Source organism: Xyrauchen texanus, chromosome 20, assembly GCF_025860055.1.
Source record: "Xyrauchen texanus isolate HMW12.3.18 chromosome 20, RBS_HiC_50CHRs, whole genome shotgun sequence".
NCBI lineage: Eukaryota > Metazoa > Chordata > Actinopteri > Cypriniformes > Catostomidae > Xyrauchen > Xyrauchen texanus.
The window spans coordinates 4,525,082-4,543,192 of NC_068295.1; the positions used below are offsets into that span (position 1 = coordinate 4,525,082).

Consider the following 18,111-nt stretch of genomic DNA (forward strand, 5'->3'; position numbering starts at 1 on the left):
AAGAGGGCTCGTCCGCCCTAGGAATCGCCGCCATGTGGTCCTCCGCGAGCGGACGGCTTCCTCCAGCGGCGCCGGGTGGTGGCACTGGACCCACTCGGCCGTCTTCGGGGCAAACGCTGGACAAACTGCTCCAGTACCACCTGGTCGACGAGCTCCTCGGCGCCCGCGGTCCAGCGCAAGCAGCCACCTCCGACACGCATCCGCGGAGCCGTTGGAGCGAGCATAAGCGGGCGGTCGGATTCCTCAAGTTTTAAGGCCGGAAGAGTTGGCGACTTTCTTCTGGGGACCGACCAACCTGTTGCAGGATGGCTTTTCGCAGGTCGTTGTAAGCCAGGAGGCTTGTTGCCGGCAGTTGTTGGGCGCGAGTTGTGCTTCCCGGACAGGAGAGGGACTAACCGGGCTGCCCACTGGTCTTGGGGCCACCCCAAATCTCCGCCGTCCTCTCGAAGAGGTCGATGAAGGCCTCTGGGTAGATCCGCCGGCCCCATCTTCTGTAACGCGGTGGGGGCAATGTGGCGTGGTGTCTGGGGTCGCGGCTGCGGCTGGAGCGGCCTCCTGGCTGAGGAGGCTCCGGATGGCGTGCCGGTCCTCTGCTTGAGCCCGCATGATTTCAAAAAGCGGCGATCCTGGTCTTGCCGGAGCTCAAGCAGGGATTGTTGGTGGCTCTGGTGGAGTGTCGCGAGGGACTGGAGGACTTCAGCCAGCTGGGAGGACTCTATGGGGCGACTCTGTTCCATTATTATGGTTTTTCCGGGTTTCGGCACCAGTGTAAAACCCTCACGGGAAGGAGGACAGGAAACGAAGGTTTCAACGAGAAGGTAAGGTTTTTAATGGCTGTCTGTCTCACAATCATTTACAAAAACCAACACACAACAACACAAGCGCACTGGGTTGGCTTGCTCTGGTCGGCTTTCCTCTGCTCTGAGGCTGCTGGCTTTTTAACCGCTCTCCTCACTCTACTGCAATTAGAGACAGGTGTTAGTCATAATTTGGCCCAGGTGTGAGCGCCCTTACCGCTTCTCTCTCCCGGACGGGCGCTTGACCACGCCCCCGCTGCCACAGTGAATTATAGGATGTTTTGATCATAATCCTGAAGATTTGATTCTGACTGATTGGATATGTGCAGCAGAGGAAGATATTAGATGAGCGCTCGATGGGAAGAAACGGATGGATTTTCGTGAGGTTCATGAATTACATCTGTTTAAACGAGATACAGCATGACATTTGCCTTTTGATCATTAGACAAGAAAGTTAAAAGTTATACGGAATTCCTGAGGAGAGGCTGACAGAAAACGTGCTTTAGATATAGCTGACAGTTAAATCAAATCCCTTTATTGTCACCCAACCCACTGTTGCACTTGTGTATATGGTTGAGTGACAATAAAGGGATCTGATTTGGTTTCATTCTACCTCTCTCTCCTCAACAGTTCAAACAGATGTAATAAACCAACTTCACACAACTTCAGCATCCTGGACTCATTCATCTTCCTCTAAAGCACGAATTTGATCAGTCTCTAATTCAACAGTACCCTGTCACTTTCTAATGATAAAGGGCAAATGTAAATAAAAATTATATTATATGCAGATTTCTCGTTTAAACAAACGTAATTCACGAACCTCAAAAAAACGACCGTTTTCTTCTCGTCGAGCGCTCATCTAATATCTTCCTCTGAAGCGCGTATTCTATCAGCCAGAAACAAAACTTCAGGATCAAAAGCTTCTCTGATTCACAAATCATGACGACAATCCAAGCAGACGCTCCAGGCTGTTTAAACGATCAGGAGATTGAGGCTCGCGCTGGATCCGCACAAGTGCGTGAGTGCGACCAAAGTCTTTCTAGCAAGTCAGTCCACTGTCGGCCATGTTTGGATTGCTCTCGGAAGACTATTTCCAGTCATGACAGTGCAGCACCCATCTAACTGAACGGAGAAAGACCAAAATCTCCAAAACGGTTGGTCAAGATTAAGATTCAAATCAGCAGTAAAATCTGACAACACTGGTATCATAAATGGTGCTTCTTTACCTCAGATTACGCAAAAAATTTTTTTTTATAGCTAATGTGTATGCATGTTCTTGAGTTGATTGACAGGCAATACCTGTATCTAAAAGGATTGGCTCTTTTTACCTGTAAGGCGGGACTTCTTATCTACATCTGTTGATCGTTGGCTGCAGTTGGGTGTTCTAATTTCTCCCATTCATTTTAATAGAAGTGGCCCATCTCTGCCAAGTAGTCTCTGGTGCAACTTCTAAGTAAAAGCGCTTCACGTGTACTATAAGTAAATATCTTATTCACTATGTACAATTGATTTGATTCAGTATTTTTTTTGAGAAAATGCAATTGCTAACGTGGACATGCCATCTATGGTTGCTGGAATACGATGTACATTTATATCCTTCTTTCTAATATATAAAAAAAAAAAAAAAAATTAATGGGCGGGCAAATAAATTACTAAAATATAATGACTAAATAGAAAACAGACCAATCTACCATTTAAAATAATTTTGTTTTTTGTATTCTTTATAACTAAATTAAAGTTTTGTGTGAAATTGAGTAAATATAGTGCTAAATAAGAGTGATTTTTTTTGTTTGTTTTTGTTTTAGCAATTTTATGTTCATGTTATTTACTATATTAAATTGTGTTATATATCGGCATTGTATCGGCCACCCTGCTCTCTGGATGTCAGCAATGACCATTAAAAAAAAAGCATATCGGTCGACCACTAACAGTAACCTAGATGCTTTTTTTAAGGAGAGGCAAGTCAAAATAAATGTTTGTGGTAATCAATATTATTCCACAAGTGCTGCCGATTGAGCTTAACTTGCATTGCACCCAGAATATTTCTTTAAACAGTTTAACTAAGGCAATGCAAAACACCTGACCCAATACAGCCAACACAAACAACAATGTACTCTTTCCATACATACTTTCTTTTTTATATGTTTATGCTTACACACCTCATATGTCTGTGTTGTCTGGATATAATCGTCCACACGGTCTCATGTTTCAGGGATCTTATTCACGACATAAGCATTTCAATGCCCATTGATCCTTGTGAAAGTGGTGCAAATGACAAATAAACTTGATTTGACAAATGATAGCTGTTGGCTGTGCATGTGTTATGCACACCTTGAATAAACATGTAAAATACAGAAATCACATGACTAAAAGCTGTCTAATAGTTGTCTTATTCCACTGCTAATATTGCTGTCTCCATCAATTGCTTATTTTTTTATTTTTTTTCCCAAGTTGCTTTGGATAAAAGCATCTGCTAAACACATAAAGGCCACTGCTTGTCAATTGAACAAGAGGTCCCAGGCTTTAAATATTTTGTTTTTGGTCATTTTTTCCCCTGGTGAAATAAATAGCCGAAATAATAAATACCACAGATCAATTATTACCAAGTAATCCGTTATTTTGTAGAGGGGGGTCAAAATAACAATTTTAGCCTGTGATTTTTTAGCAAAATTACAGGTAAAAAATAACCTTAGAAAGATGGCAGTCGTTATTTTATTTTTACACAGTTTGTTAGGTCTATTACTAAAACCAGTTGACTTCAGCTCCCCTTGTTGTATTATATTCCAATGGTGCGAGTCCAACAATTGGGAAAAACACTTTTTTTAATGTAGTTTTCCAAATTTGGAGAGCCAATAGCTCCAGAAGTATTAACAATCTATTAATATCCCTTTAGATTCTGGTTCAGAACAAACTCTCCTTTTTGTATCTTAATTTTAAGGCCCTAATTGGGGACAAATGTAAATGTTGCTGGGAATAAAACAGGTGTATTTTGTATTAGGCCTCTGTCACTTCATATTGTAACAATGTGCAAATGAATAATCATTTTGTGATCATGAAATAATGTACTGTTAACTAATAGCATTTCCACTGTTCATGAAGAGTTGTGATGGACTAATACATCAGCCAGGCTAATTAATGTTCCATTATTTGGCAATTTTAGATTATCACCGACAACTTAACCATCTCCGCATGGCAATTTAACAGATATATTTAGTGCACCCTTGTTTATTTCATCAATTTTGTGACAATTCATTTTCTGTCATTAAATAGTACTACATCTTCATCTACCATAATGTGCTCTCTACATACTAGCCTATAGGTATCGCCATTGAAAACCCACATCGGTCGACCACTTATGAAGAGAACCAAAGCCAAAGTCAACATGACTAAAGCCACTACATTTGAATGTTGTTTGCAATATAATGCCTGGTCAGAACAAAAGTCACCATTTGGACTTAAATAAGGAGACATTTATAAGCCAATGATTGGATAATTATTGCAGTGATTAATATGTTTCAGCTGGCAACAGTTCTTTTAAGCCTAACTGATGCAGTGTGTAGCTTCTCATTTCTTAAACAACCATGTCAGAAGACGTATCCCGTAGTCGTGGAAAAGATGTGACTGTGTTTCAGAAGGGGCAAATTATTGGCCTGCATCAAGCAAAGAAAACAACTTAAAGAGATTGCTGAAATCACTGGAATTGAGTTAAGAGCTGTCCAATGCATTATTAAAACCTGGAAGGATAGTGATGATCCATCAGCTTCACAGAAGAAATGTGGTCGGAAAAGAATCTTGAATGATCGTGATCGGAGATCACTAAAACGCTCGAAGTCACATCATAACAAATCGACAGTAGAACTCACAGCTATGTTAAATAGTAGAGCCTGACCGATATGGGATTTTTGAGACCGATACCGATTTTAAAGGGGGATATTCGCTGATTACCTATATGGTGGCCGATATAGCTAATTTTTGAGCTGGACTGAAAACAGACCTTTTCTATGTGGATTGTTCACCGATATGACTATGCAAAGGTATTCAGAAGGCTGCTTTCTTAAACAAATATTTTTATCAAAGAATATTTGACATTATCATTATTATACATTGTCAACAATTTCTAGAAATGAACACTGAGAAAAGAATAAATAAAAATAAAATAAATAGCTTAAAAACATCAGTACTGTATGTTTAGTGTCAGTCAGTTGCTTACCATTAAAATAAAGAATACATTCAAATAAAATAAATAGCCAAATAAACATCAGTACATTTACATTTATGCATTTGGCAGATGCTTTTATCCAAAGCAACTTACAGAGCCCTTATTACAGGGACAATCCCCCCGGAGCAACCTGGAGTTAACCTCAAGGACACAATGGTGGTGGCTGTGGGGATCGGACCAGAGACCTTCTGATTAACAGTTATGTGCTTTAGCCCACTTCACCACCACTACTCCATACTCAGTACTCTTTAGTATGAGTCAAATGCTGCCAATTTTAATACTGCCAGTCAATTATTGGCAGGTTGTAAAACAAGAAACATTACACCTGCCGAGACGAGAGAAAAACAGCGTCAGCGGTGTTACACCATATTCTGCTATACACGTTCAGGGGAAACTTTCAACAGTGGAAAACCAGACTTAAAATATAACATTTTATAAATGCAACGACTGGAATTGTTCGGTTGAAGGGGGTACCAAACTGTGAATCCTGAACAAAACAGTTTGGTGAATACATGTTTACACTTTAGCTTCAACTCAGCTTACAATCAATGAAAGTAGCTACGTGGTTAGCTAGTTAGCTATAAGCTCATTTTCACGGAGAGTAAAAGAATGACCAGCACTGCGTCTCACCAACTAGGTAACAATGTACCGTGAAATCAACATTCAACAGACACAATCCACTGTTGCCTGATGAGCTGCAAAAAGACGATCTGATGTTTACCTTTCAATCTGCTACATTACTGACTGCACTGACAAACTATAGTTGGCTTACAACAAACAGATGATAAACATTTACATTTATGCATTTGGCAGACGCTTTTATCCAAAGCGACTTACAGAGCCCTTATTACAGGGACAATCCCCCTGGAGGAACCTGGAGTTAACCTCAAGGACACAATGGTGGTGGCTGTGGGGATCAAATCAGCGACCTTCTGATTACAGTTATGTGCTTTAGCCCACTACGTCACCACCACTCAGGTGGTGATAAACAGGAGTAAAATGGTTGTCAGGGACAGGGTTAAAGTTATATTAGTTATATTGAAAAGGGAAAATGATGGGGTCATTGTTTATTAACTTTCCAGTATGTATTTCACAAACTAGTTAGCAACTTACCGAGAAGACACCACTTAACTCTGCCATGTCTGCAGAGCCACCGTCAGTTCAGAGTCAGCTCTGTAAACAACGGAGTCGGAGCGCCCTCTACTGAACAAACTACATTATGACACCAATTCTAAAGCATTGTTTTCTGCATTATGTGTTCTTAAAAAAAGTGTTCAAATCTGTGCATATCAGTAAACAAATACACAGATACTGATATATAGGTGAAAGGCTAATATCGTCCGATAATATCGGCAGACCGATATTTACCCTATTCCAAAGTGATGTGCGCATCAGGGTAAGAAGGGAAGCGCATGAAGCGAAACACATGTCATGGTTTGACTCTCCCGTCATCAATAAAAGATCTCGACCAAAAATATATTCAACTCTGGACGGAAATAAATGTTGTGACTTTAAACAAGATTGTCGAAACAATGCCACAATGAATGCGCCATAATCAAAGCTAAAGGCGGTCCAACTAACTATTAGAGTATGCAATTTATTTATTTTGGCCAGGCAGTGTACCTTATATGCAAACAGTATATGAACAGAAAGAGGACAGGATGTGCTGCTGGACAAATGGAACAAATGGCATGGCCCAGGACCAGTTGTTGCTTTGTTGAACAAAGAAATTTTAAGACATAACCAACGTTGTATTGTATATAATTCTGCATAGCCTTAAGTGTAAACTGCATTCTGACTATTGTCCGAATATTTAACTTGGACAACTCATGCCTTTATAATCATGAATTACACCTTAAATGCCTCTAATTTTTGAAAGCCATTTTCAGGACACCAATGGGCTCAATATATTGATTTATGTTAGGGTTAGCCAAATGGAAGGTTCAGCTGCAGCTGAAAACATTGAGCAACACATGACTGCACCAATAGAACACTTAGTCAATAGATGACCTAATGTTTTGGTCATAAGATAAACAAACAGTAAGATATGTTTTGGTGGAGTGAAGGTTTCAAGCTATAACACAAAAATCTTCTCTCTCTCTCTCTCTCTCTCTCTCTCTCTCTCTCTCTCTCTCTCTCGTGCTTTTCTGACCATCTCTCCAGATTGTTTCGAATTGCAATGTTCAGATTTCCTGACACTATTCGAAGAATCTCCAACAATAATTACTTTTGGCCTAGATGGCTATACTTTTAAGGTTTTAGTTCCATAAAACTCTAGTTATGTTCTAGTCAGATGAGATGGGTGAAAATATATGTCACTAGAGCACAGAATAATCTGTCATGATACTGGTTTAACACTAATCAGGAGATTAGATATGTCACGCATATCACCTCGGGTACATCTAGTTCACAAACTATAGACTATACAATGAAAACTAATTAGACATTTATGTGACTTTAAGAAAGAAAGATCCAAGTAAACATGGTGAGGCGTATCAATCATTACGATTTAACTTTAAACTAACCATGTTAGCCAACTATGGACAGGCTGTGAGTATTTATCCGAATACTGCGAGTAATATTAATGATTTCTTTCCCGAAGGACATAAGCACAATACTAGTTTAAGTTAAAAACAAACAGTTAGTTAGCTAACAGCTAATTCGACCTAGCCGAGCTGCTGTTAGCCTCTAAGGTGGGGTGATTTCTCATCATTTTCTGCTTAAATCAGTTCACATGGTTACTACCATTACTAAAAATAAAGCATCCCAAAACGGTAAGAGTGACATCACTCAAACTAGTTGGTTAAGCTGTCACAGGTAAAGCTAACTCACCTGTCCGCAGTGGTCAACGCCAAAGTAGCTCTCGGCTAGCAACTGCTGTTATGTCCCCATTACCCCACACACACAAAAAAAAAAAAAAAAAAAAAAAAATCAAGAATGATCACAGATATTCAGTCCAGGCTATATTTACGTGTTCGTCAGCAGGGTTTATTAGCGTTTATAAAAAAACAAAAAGGCCAGGATTAGTCCATAAGAGCGTACATCGTCCACTTCGTATCACAGCCAGCCCTAGTATGGCTCTGTGTGTTGTGGTTCATAGGCAACCCACGAAGTCTTCTCCAAATGGGGCGTCGGCTACGTATGCCATGCTTCGTGCATTTTCGGTCACGCCAGGCCCTCCTTTAGAATTCGCTTGTGTTCGTATTCGGTTCATTTTCGGTCTTCTTCGGAAATGTCCGATATTATTCGGATACATTCGTGCTTTCAATCGGTTTGACGACGTGTGGTCTTTGTTATGCATACATACACCTCAAAATTAGCTCTTGCTCGAGCTACAAATATAGACTGGAATATTTCACCAATTTCTCACTGGAAAATTTTACAAAGAAAATATCGACATTTGCATTTTTGTTTTTGCAAATTAATGTAAACATGAACTAATGTGTGTAAACATTAGTGTAATAAACTACCCAATCAACACATTTTGGTCCAGATACAACTTAGAGACGGACCAATTCTATTAAAATGAATGGGAAAAGTTGGGAAACCCCTACTATAAACAGATGTAGAAAGTGGGCTTTTTCCAAACAAAACTAAGAAAGTAATTTTTTTTCACATTCAAAGTGTAAAGTCATGCTCCCTTCAGAGTGCCCACGTCAAGAGTTCTGTCCTTCGTAGTGGGTAGGGCATAGTGATGATCACATTTGGTTGGATTCGCCCAGTAAGTCCCGCCTTACTGTTAAAAGATCCAATCAACTTCTAGATTTAGACATCGCCTGACAATCAACTCGAGAACACGCATGCGCGTTAGCTATACAAGCCGGTAAAATCAAGTTTTTTGCGTTATCTGAGGTGAGGAAGCAACATTTACGATTTCAATGTTGTCATATTTTACTTTTAATTTGAAATATTTTCTTTGATCGTAATCTTGACAGAACATTTTTTTAGATTTCGTTGTTCCCCCATTCAAATAGATAGGAGCTGCACTTTCTTGACAGGACTCGCAAGAGCGTTCCAACATGGCCGCCATTCCTATGAGAGGCTTCTACTGCTCTCTAGTGACCAAGGAAACATGTACATATTTTCCTGTTGAGCTGTGTTTTATGGATTATATAGAGGGGGCCAAAAGTTTGGAATAATGTACAGATTTAGTTGTTTTGGAAGGAAATTGTTAATTTAATTCACCAAAGTGGCATTCAACTGATCACAAAGTATAGTCAGGACATTACTGAGGTAAAAAAACAGCACCATCACTATTTGAAAAAAAGTCATTTTTGATCAAATCTAGACATGCCCCCATTTCCAGCAGTCATCACTCCATCACCTTATACTTGAGTAATCATGCTAAATTACTAATTTGTTACTAGAACATCATTTGCCATTATATCAAACATAGTTACTATTTGGTTTGTTAAATGAAGCATAACATTGTCTTTGTGTTTGTTTTTGAGTTGCCACAGTATGCAATAGTCTGGCATGACTTCAGGTCAATATTACATCAAAAATGGCAAAAAAGAAACGGCTTCCTCGAAACTTGTCTGCCAATCATTGTTTTGAGGAATGAAGGCTATACAATGCTGGAAATTGCCACCAAACTGAAGATTTAAAAGGTGTACACTACAGTCTTCAAAGTCAAAGGACAACTGTCTCTAACAAGGACAGAAAGAGATGCGGAAAGCCAGATGTACAACTAAACAAGAGGATAAGTACATCAGTCTCTAGTTTGAGAAATAGATACCTCACATGTCCTCCGCTGACAGCTTCATTTAATTCTACCCGCTCAACACCAGTTTCATGTACAACAGTAAAGAGAAGACTCAGGGATGCAGGCCTTATGGGAAGAATTGCAAAGTGAAGTGGGCAAAGAAACACAGACATTGGACAACAGATTATTAAACCCATTGAGCATTTGTGGGATCAGCTAGACTGCAAGGTACATGAGACAGCCACGTCTATGGCAAGTGCTACAGGAAGCTTGGGGTAAAATGTCACCCGAGTATCTGTACAAATGGACAGATAGAATGCAAAATATATTTTTTAAAAAACACATATAACTAAGGAGAAATGTCAGTACGGCACATAGTTTATTGTGGATGTGCATAGTCACTTCGAAGAATACTATGGTACTACCATGGTAAATGTCCTTAAAAAAAAAAAGTAGTACAATTGGTTTGTTTTGATGGCGTTTTGAATAATACATGTTTTTTGTGCTTCCTTACCAGTAGTACTGGAAGTACTGAGAAATGTGTGCTTCCTGGTCATGAAGTGGGTGTTCTGCAGTTTAAAACCATTTTATCACACTACGAGGAAGGCTCAGTTCATGAATATTAATTGAGTCATTCTGACGTTGGTTGATTCATTTTCTGGGGCGTTCCTTGCGTTCATTCGCTAGCAGACCATCGCCCACCTCCAAAGTCTAGCTTTCAGCCAATCAGGCAGGCCTATGGAGCGACTGTCATTAATATTCATAACTCAAGCCTGTCCAATAGTAGGGTCTGTAAAATCGCTGCTGGGCGACGGGGCAGCGACGAGTGAGTGTGGAAATGGCAGCGGGCGGATCGTACAGCATAGTGGAGTATTTCGGGGGAGATGATGGCTATCGCTGCGGTTACTGTAAACATGAGAAGGGCAATTTGTCGCACGGTAAGTGGACATTCCGCTAATTCCGCTGGTGTGAGGTAAATACATATTAAGTGACGTGAAACACTTGTATGAAGCCGGGTTTGACCAGTCAACATTGACTAGCATGGGCTTCAGTTTGCTATTACCAGTTTCAAACTGTTGAACACGATTTGTCAAATTTTCAAAGCTTAATTAATGCTAAATTACTTGTTAGATTATTTTAAAGGGGTTTGCACTCTAACCTACTTTTGCAGTGATGTCCCAACAGATTACCAGTCCATACATTCATTAGATAACTGTTTTGACATACATGTATTTTAGCTTTGTTTTACACTCATTTAACCCTTGTACGTCAATTTAAAAAAGTTACTTAGAGGTCCTTAGAGGACAAATATGTCCCTGTCAAAAAACTGGCATAAAAATATTCTATATTAATATTATCTTCCACTTTCACTGACTTCCAGTGATTTTTTTTAACCAACATCAGTCCTGATCATAACTACTAAATATGCATTAATTTTCAGGATTTTAACCCTTTAAATGCCAGTTTGTTTACATATTGCCACTGTGATCTCACACACACACACACACACATACACATCCATACCAACACACCCAAACCCATTTTTAGTGGCATCATGTAATCAATTGGCCTGCAGTGCATTATAATGCAGAAAAAGGGAAAAAGTATGTATTTGCTCCATAGGCTAAACATGAGAAAATTCATGATTGTATGCTTTAATGGCACTTGGATCAAATATTGCTTATTGCTATATTGTTTTAGTGGGTCAATGGGAACATTTTTGTCCTTAAGGCCCTGAATGTAACTACACGGTGTATTATAGATGTATTATATACACACATTTGGCAACATTTTTGGCATTGGCATTAACACAGCAAAAATTATCAAAAAAAACGAAAATAAAAAAGACAAAAATTTCCCGACGGGTCCACAAGGGTTAAGTCCCATCTTCACTATGAATTGATGGATGATATTTGCTTTATTTGCCAATTAGGCAGTCAAATGCAGGTTAAACAACTACGGTTCAGAGAGATCTGCTCTCCCCTTTGCATACATTTATCAGGGTAACCATAGTGAACGCCAAAATACCACAGGTAGTTGCTATGTTGAGACTACAGTTAAGCAGGTTGTTTGGTATTTAGCTACCACTGTCATCAAAAGAGATTATAAACTAAAATGACAGATTCTGAGAGCTTTTTGGGATGCTTGTGCATCAGCATTAGATGCTGGAAATGTCCCGCCTCTTACTGAAACGGAAAATATGATTGGTTTTCAAACATACAATCATGCCTGAAATGAACGTTCTGATTGGTGGATCAGTTTAGTTGGACTGTCTGTCTTGCCAGTGCCATCAGTTGCTCTCCTGCTGCTCCGTGCTCCTTTAGAGAGAATCTCTACATGTTAAAAAGAAACACACACACAATTCACTCAACGGTGCTACGGAACCATGTTAGTAGACTAAAAAAAGTTCTGTGTCAAATGCCTACTCGTTTTTCTGGTGGCCATACATATTATCACTTATTTTAGGTGGGCATACGTAAAATCCCAAGAAAGATAGGTGGGCATAGGGCATATTCCCTAGACTACAGTACTGGTTTATGGTAGTAACAGTAATGGCTACTGTGGTTTACCATGTTCAATTTTGTAAGGGCAAAAAGATTACAACTTTTAAGTGGTTTTATTTACTCCAGTCAGCAGAGGATGTCATGATGTGTTGCAAGTTTAATCATTATATAAATTTGAATTGAAACGTTTGTACCGCTGACCTTTTTGTTGAGGTTGACTGCTTTCTTGCGGAGATGGTGCTAAAATTGGCGACGTAAGCTGGTGAACATGGATTGTGGTGTCGCTGTGTTTTTACAGTGGGAAAGTTAGATATAAATGGGGTTAAGGTTGTCTATGAATGAACGTGCTGGAGATAATCTTATCCTGAGACTGGAATAAGGAAGCATGCTTCTGATTTTAATCCTGACGTGGCTAGAAGCCATCAGTCTGGGGCGGGATGGAAAGAGATATCAGTTTACTTTTCATTTTTCCAATTTTTTTATTTTAAGAAATTCACATTACACAAATTATTGTAACACCATTCCAAACTCAAATACATAAAACTGGCTGAATTTGATTAAAGAGAAACTTTATATAATAGGGTTTGAACTAGGGATGTTTAAAATAACAATTTGCCGGATGCCGATACTGATTTCTTTTGTTTATTTAGATTTTGCTGTTATTTAATCCCCCTTTTGTGCCAGTGAAACAAATAAATCTTCATTATAAATAATAAATGAGCTGTTTTTAAGTCTTTCAGCCCTACATCACACTATCTTTGAATGAGCACAAATTTATGAAACAACGTTTAATATAACCTTCTTTCAAATAACAAAGATTATTTATAAAAATTTGTGAAAAATTACTTTTTCAAGAGCCTTTTTAGCCTGCTATACACCTGCTATCCAGCAGAATTTCTCACTAAATCACAGACCAGACAGTAAAATACTCCTACACCACCAACATTTTCTTGCACTTATTTGAAAACAAACCACATATGCGCACGGCATCCGTTGCCCTCTTACGTCATGCCAGAGTCGTGTCTAGCCAGTGGCTGTGGGTGGTATTATAGTACTACCTGTTGGATCTACTCCAAAACTGCAGCTGGGTAGGCAAATGTTGTCCAAGTCAACCGCAAATAACCAAGACATGTAAACAGATAAACATTGGCCACTGCCATCGGTGAATGACATCGTATTTGCCGATAGGCCGATGTCAGTCAACAAGGCGAATATCGGCCGATGCCGATGTTTGGCCGATACATCGGTGCATCCTTAGTTTGAACCCTGGACACCTCACACTGAAAAAGCAGCAGGCTTATCCATAGACTTACAAGTCGTGATGAATATTATTCCATTATCAATGCATTTATCCACAGACCTATGAAATTACAGGACAGAAAGTGGCAGATAAAAGGATGCCGTTATCAATTACAACATGCATCAAGTTTACATTTTCTGGATTATTTCCCCACTCCCCACCACTTTTTAAAACAAAGTGACGCCCTTGCTCTTAACAGTATTACCCCGTTTTGACTTGCACTGAACTGCCTAGAAGTGAATTACTCGCCATATTATTTTTTGACAGTTGATTTTTACCGCATTTATACAAGCAGATTGCATTAAGTCAGGCTAATGCTTAATGCTCAGCGATGGCTCTATCTGCCCTGACATGCAGTCTGAATATTCCTTGATCATTTTAATAAGAGAAGGTATACTCTAATCAGTTGTCTTTTGTAGCTAGTTAGTATAGTTTAAATTGTTTAAAAACCTTTTCAGGGCTTGTTACTCCCCTGTTTATCTGACGTAAACAGAATCAGTCTCTATTGTGTTCTGAATAACAGGTGTTAGATTAAAAGGTGATAAGGCAGGGAAAAAAAAAAACCCCTCACTTTTGATCTTGTAGGGACCAGATGGAAGTTGCCTGAAAGGGCACAATGGGTGGTGCTGCAGTGTCTTGTGATCCCCCTCCCCCACTGAAATGTTGTCTGATGAATTGTTTGTTTATGGGAACTCTAGACCTGGACTATATAGAAAACCGTGCGTTCAGACCAGAGGCGGCGAGAGCGTAAAAATTCGCTCTGGCTGCCCTGCCAACAATGCTATCGAAAATTCGTGGACGCTGTGACGTATTTGAAATAGGTGGCAACGTTCGTTGAGAATGCTTGGTTTTGTGAACTATATTTAAAGGGGGCCACAAAACCGGTATGTCGACCGGTATCTTTTTGACAACATATCACAAGTAGCGTATATCCTCCTGAAATATTTGAATATATTATTATATAAACCATAATATCCACTTCATCAACTCACCTGGCACACCAACAATTTCAGACACCTTGTCCACTCGTCTTTTTTTTAATTTTATTTATATCCCTGTAAGCAAACAGGTACAGATCAAATATTACGGGAAAACCCGCCACGGCAATAATCAGCTTCTCCTCCATTTTGTCTTCTGAACTATTGTTTGGTGGGAACTAAAGGTTACACGGTTGTGTTCTCTAGACTTCGCTAGAACGGAGCACTTCTATATTCCAATAGGTTGCTGCCGCACCGCGTCAAAGCTCATTACCATAATGTTGGCTGCACTTGAACTTTCCACTGACGCTCACACCGCCCAAGACTCGGCTGGTCCAATGTGGGTCACTACATTGCGAACTAAGTTTACGTTTAAAACATTAAGTCCCCGGATACATTAGTCAGGCATATGGGGTATCATTTGAAAGCTAAGAATCTGAACTTTTCATAGAATACCATCATGTTTGGATTTTGGTTCATAAAATAAAAAATAAGGGCTGAAAACATCCACATCGCATATAAGCGGCACCTAAAGGTATTTTGGTAGAAATATGAATAAGAATATAAAAGAATTTCACATTGCACCCAAATGGACAAGTCATATATTAAATGAAAGCACTCATTCTTATGAATGTGACTATAAAGTTTATTTTATTTCTCTAGTACCACAGTTCGAAAGATTTTAAAAAGTTTCTGTAAGTCATCAAATGCACGCATTTATTTAATGTGGACTGCTGCTGAAAGACACAAATAGCAAAAACTTTATATCTGCTTTTATCTTACTTGTCTGTGAGCTTGCTTGTGTAAATATTCTAATGTTATATCTTAGATGTCCAGAACAAAATATGCAGTCCAGCAGGACAAGCATGCTAAACAAATCATTGGAAATATATATGATCAACCATTGGTGCTAAAAATATTTTATATCATTGCAAAGGGTACGATCACAGCTTTCTGATGACACCTAGATTGTGCTTTTAATCCACTCATAGGCCGAGATATTTGATCAAAAAATGGGGGCGGTGCATGAACTGAAAATTAGACTGAATGTCTATGGACGAGCACATCTGTAAGGGCTAAAATGTCTTCGAGTGCCACCTGCATTTCAGATCGGCATTTTGTGACGGACTTTTTGGAGGGAGACAGAGCAAACAGAACCAGAATTACATTTTTGCCAATTTAGGACCACATTTTTGTTTTTTATTTTGTTTGTTTATCATAAGATTGTAAACATATACAAAATTATTTATGATTAATTGGAGTCTTTTCTTTTTAATTTGATGGGTTTTCTGAAAAATGTGAAATGTTTTGCAATTAGTCCACAGTATGTGTAAATAGGGAGCTTTTAAACTTGAGTATGAAAAAGTGCAGACGGCAGCCCAAAAATGCGCAAGTTTAAGGGCTTAAAGGTGCACTCAGTATTTTGTTTATGTCGTCCAGGACTTGGCTAGATTGACACCAAGGGGCATAAATGCAGCATAATTTAAACAAAACAGTTTTCAGTTACTGATGCTGTTGAAGAAATGTACTATTCACAGTCAGCCATGATTGATTTAATCCCATGAGGGGACCCTCTCCATTTAGAATGAAACATGGAGAAAATTATGTTTTTATAAGGTTACTGATATGACTGGTGTCTTCATCTCTTCATCAAATTACTTTGTGCACCTTTAAGATCTCTGCGATGTTGCTATATTTTACACTACCAAAACATTTTGAATATTTTTTAAATATGTGATATGTCACTCAGCCCTAGCCTACCCTATTCCTGTCTACTAATAGAAGAAAGTAGAGAAAATCTTATGTTCATGTTGACATCTTTTAACCCTTTTGGGAGTGACGGACAATGTCTTACAACCTAACAAACATACCTACAACTGAAATTCTGATTATACGCCCTCCTCAGCCTCAAGGTTGAATACATTGTTGCTCAAAAATAGATCGAAAGACCGATATTAACCCCTAGCCCAAAACCAAAGGGGATTTTTCAAATCTCCCCTTGTGTGGGAGCTAAATTCTCCATGATGATCCCTTCCAGAACATTTCCAGAAGAGTGTGTCAGAGAGCCTTGTCAGGGGTCCATTTGAAATGAATATCAAATAACCTACTACTGTTGACACACACACACACACACACACACACACACACACACACACACACACACACACACACACACACACACACAGTTTCTAAAGTGTTAAACTTTTCTCAGGATTATGTATGTTTCCTGATAAGTTTGCACTGAATGTCCTAAATGTTTTCTCTCTCTCTCTCTCTCTCTCTCTCTCTCTCTAGGCATGTGGTCCCATACTATGACAGTTCAGGACTACCAAGAGCTCATTGACAGAGGATGGAGAAGGTGCTGATGTGTCTTATTGTCTGACATCAACACTGAAGAATTCTCACATTCAAATAATGTTTCATAATACAGTCATCTAACTTTAAATTATGCACTGCATAAATGGGTTTTCTTGCATAATATCTGAGCAGGAAATATGCTCACACATAAACAGGATGCTTAGTAGAGTTAACACAATGTCAAACAAGTCAACATGAAAGCAATAGCAAAACCCATTTTTCTTCCTTAATGTCTCTGTTGACCTCTCTCATCAACTTGGTGTTTCCATCTGCAAAACTGCCGCTCAGTTTGTTTTTTGTTTTTGGCACCATTCAGAGTAAATTCTAGAGATGGTTATGTGTGAAAACCCCAGGAGATCAGCAGTTACAGAAATACTCAAACCAGCCCATCTGGAAACAACAATCATCCACGTGATTATCTAATCAGCCAATCATGTGGCAGCAGTGCAGTGCATAAATCATGCAGATACGGATCAGGCGCATCAGTTAGTGTTCACAACAACCATCAGAATGGGGAAAAAATCTGATCTCTGTGATTTGGACTGTATCATGATTGTTGGTGCCACACAACAGTCTCTAGAATTTAGTCTGAATGGTGCTAGAAAATAAAAACATTCAGTGAGCGACAGTTCTGTGGAAGGAAACGGTAACTCAGATAACCACTCTTTACAATTTTGGTGAGAAGAATATTCATGTCTGAATGCTATTGTGAGATGCGGGTTTGCACTCTTTTGGCGGCATGAGGTGGACCTACACAATATTAGGCTGGTGGTTTTAATGTAGTGTCTGATCGATGTATTTCTAAAATATAATTTTCAAAATAGCCTAATTTTTAGTGGCCGTGTATGCTTATCCAAGAAATAATAGTGTATGTGTGTGCGCTGATTATGAATTTGTAACATTTCTACATTATTAAACAGAAAAACGTAATGGTAAATGGTCTGCACTATATAGTGCCTTTTTAACCTTAGCGGTATTCAAAGCGCTTTACACTGCGTCTCATTCACCCAATGATGGCAGAGCTGCCATGTAAGGTGCTAGCCTGCCATTGGGAGCAACTTGGGGTTCAGTATCTTGCCCAAGGGCACTTCGGCACAAGGAGTTGTGTGGGCCGGGAATCGGACTGTCAACCCTGCGATTAGTGGACAACCCGCTCTACCACCTGAGCCACAGCTACAGGATTTTCATGCAAACGCATATTTCACTATTGTAAAGTGACATCACTGACGGAGCTTCTCCGTGCATGTTGCA

The 18,111-nt window shown here is 39.3% G+C and overlaps 2 protein-coding genes across 5 annotated transcripts in view; one reads left to right on the forward strand and one right to left on the reverse strand.

Moving 5' to 3' along the window:
* LOC127660783 (CSC1-like protein 2) overlaps positions 1-7,934 on the reverse strand; it is a 55,655-nt gene extending 47,721 nt beyond the window's left edge. Inside the window, exon 1 of the mRNA XM_052151199.1 lies at positions 7,849-7,934. The gene's annotated coding sequence lies outside the window, so the exon portion shown is untranslated. The remainder of the gene's footprint in view (positions 1-7,848) is intronic.
* A 2,600-nt stretch (positions 7,935-10,534) lies between these two features.
* LOC127660531 (arginyl-tRNA--protein transferase 1-like) overlaps positions 10,535-18,111 on the forward strand; it is a 117,418-nt gene continuing 109,841 nt past the window's right edge. For all 4 annotated transcript variants that reach the window (XM_052150841.1, XM_052150842.1, XM_052150843.1 and 1 more), the window contains exons 1-2: positions 10,535-10,659; positions 16,798-16,861. In XM_052150841.1, coding sequence (XP_052006801.1) covers positions 10,560-10,659; positions 16,798-16,861 — 164 coding nt within the window. In that variant the 5' untranslated portion in view covers positions 10,535-10,559. The remainder of the gene's footprint in view (positions 10,660-16,797; positions 16,862-18,111) is intronic.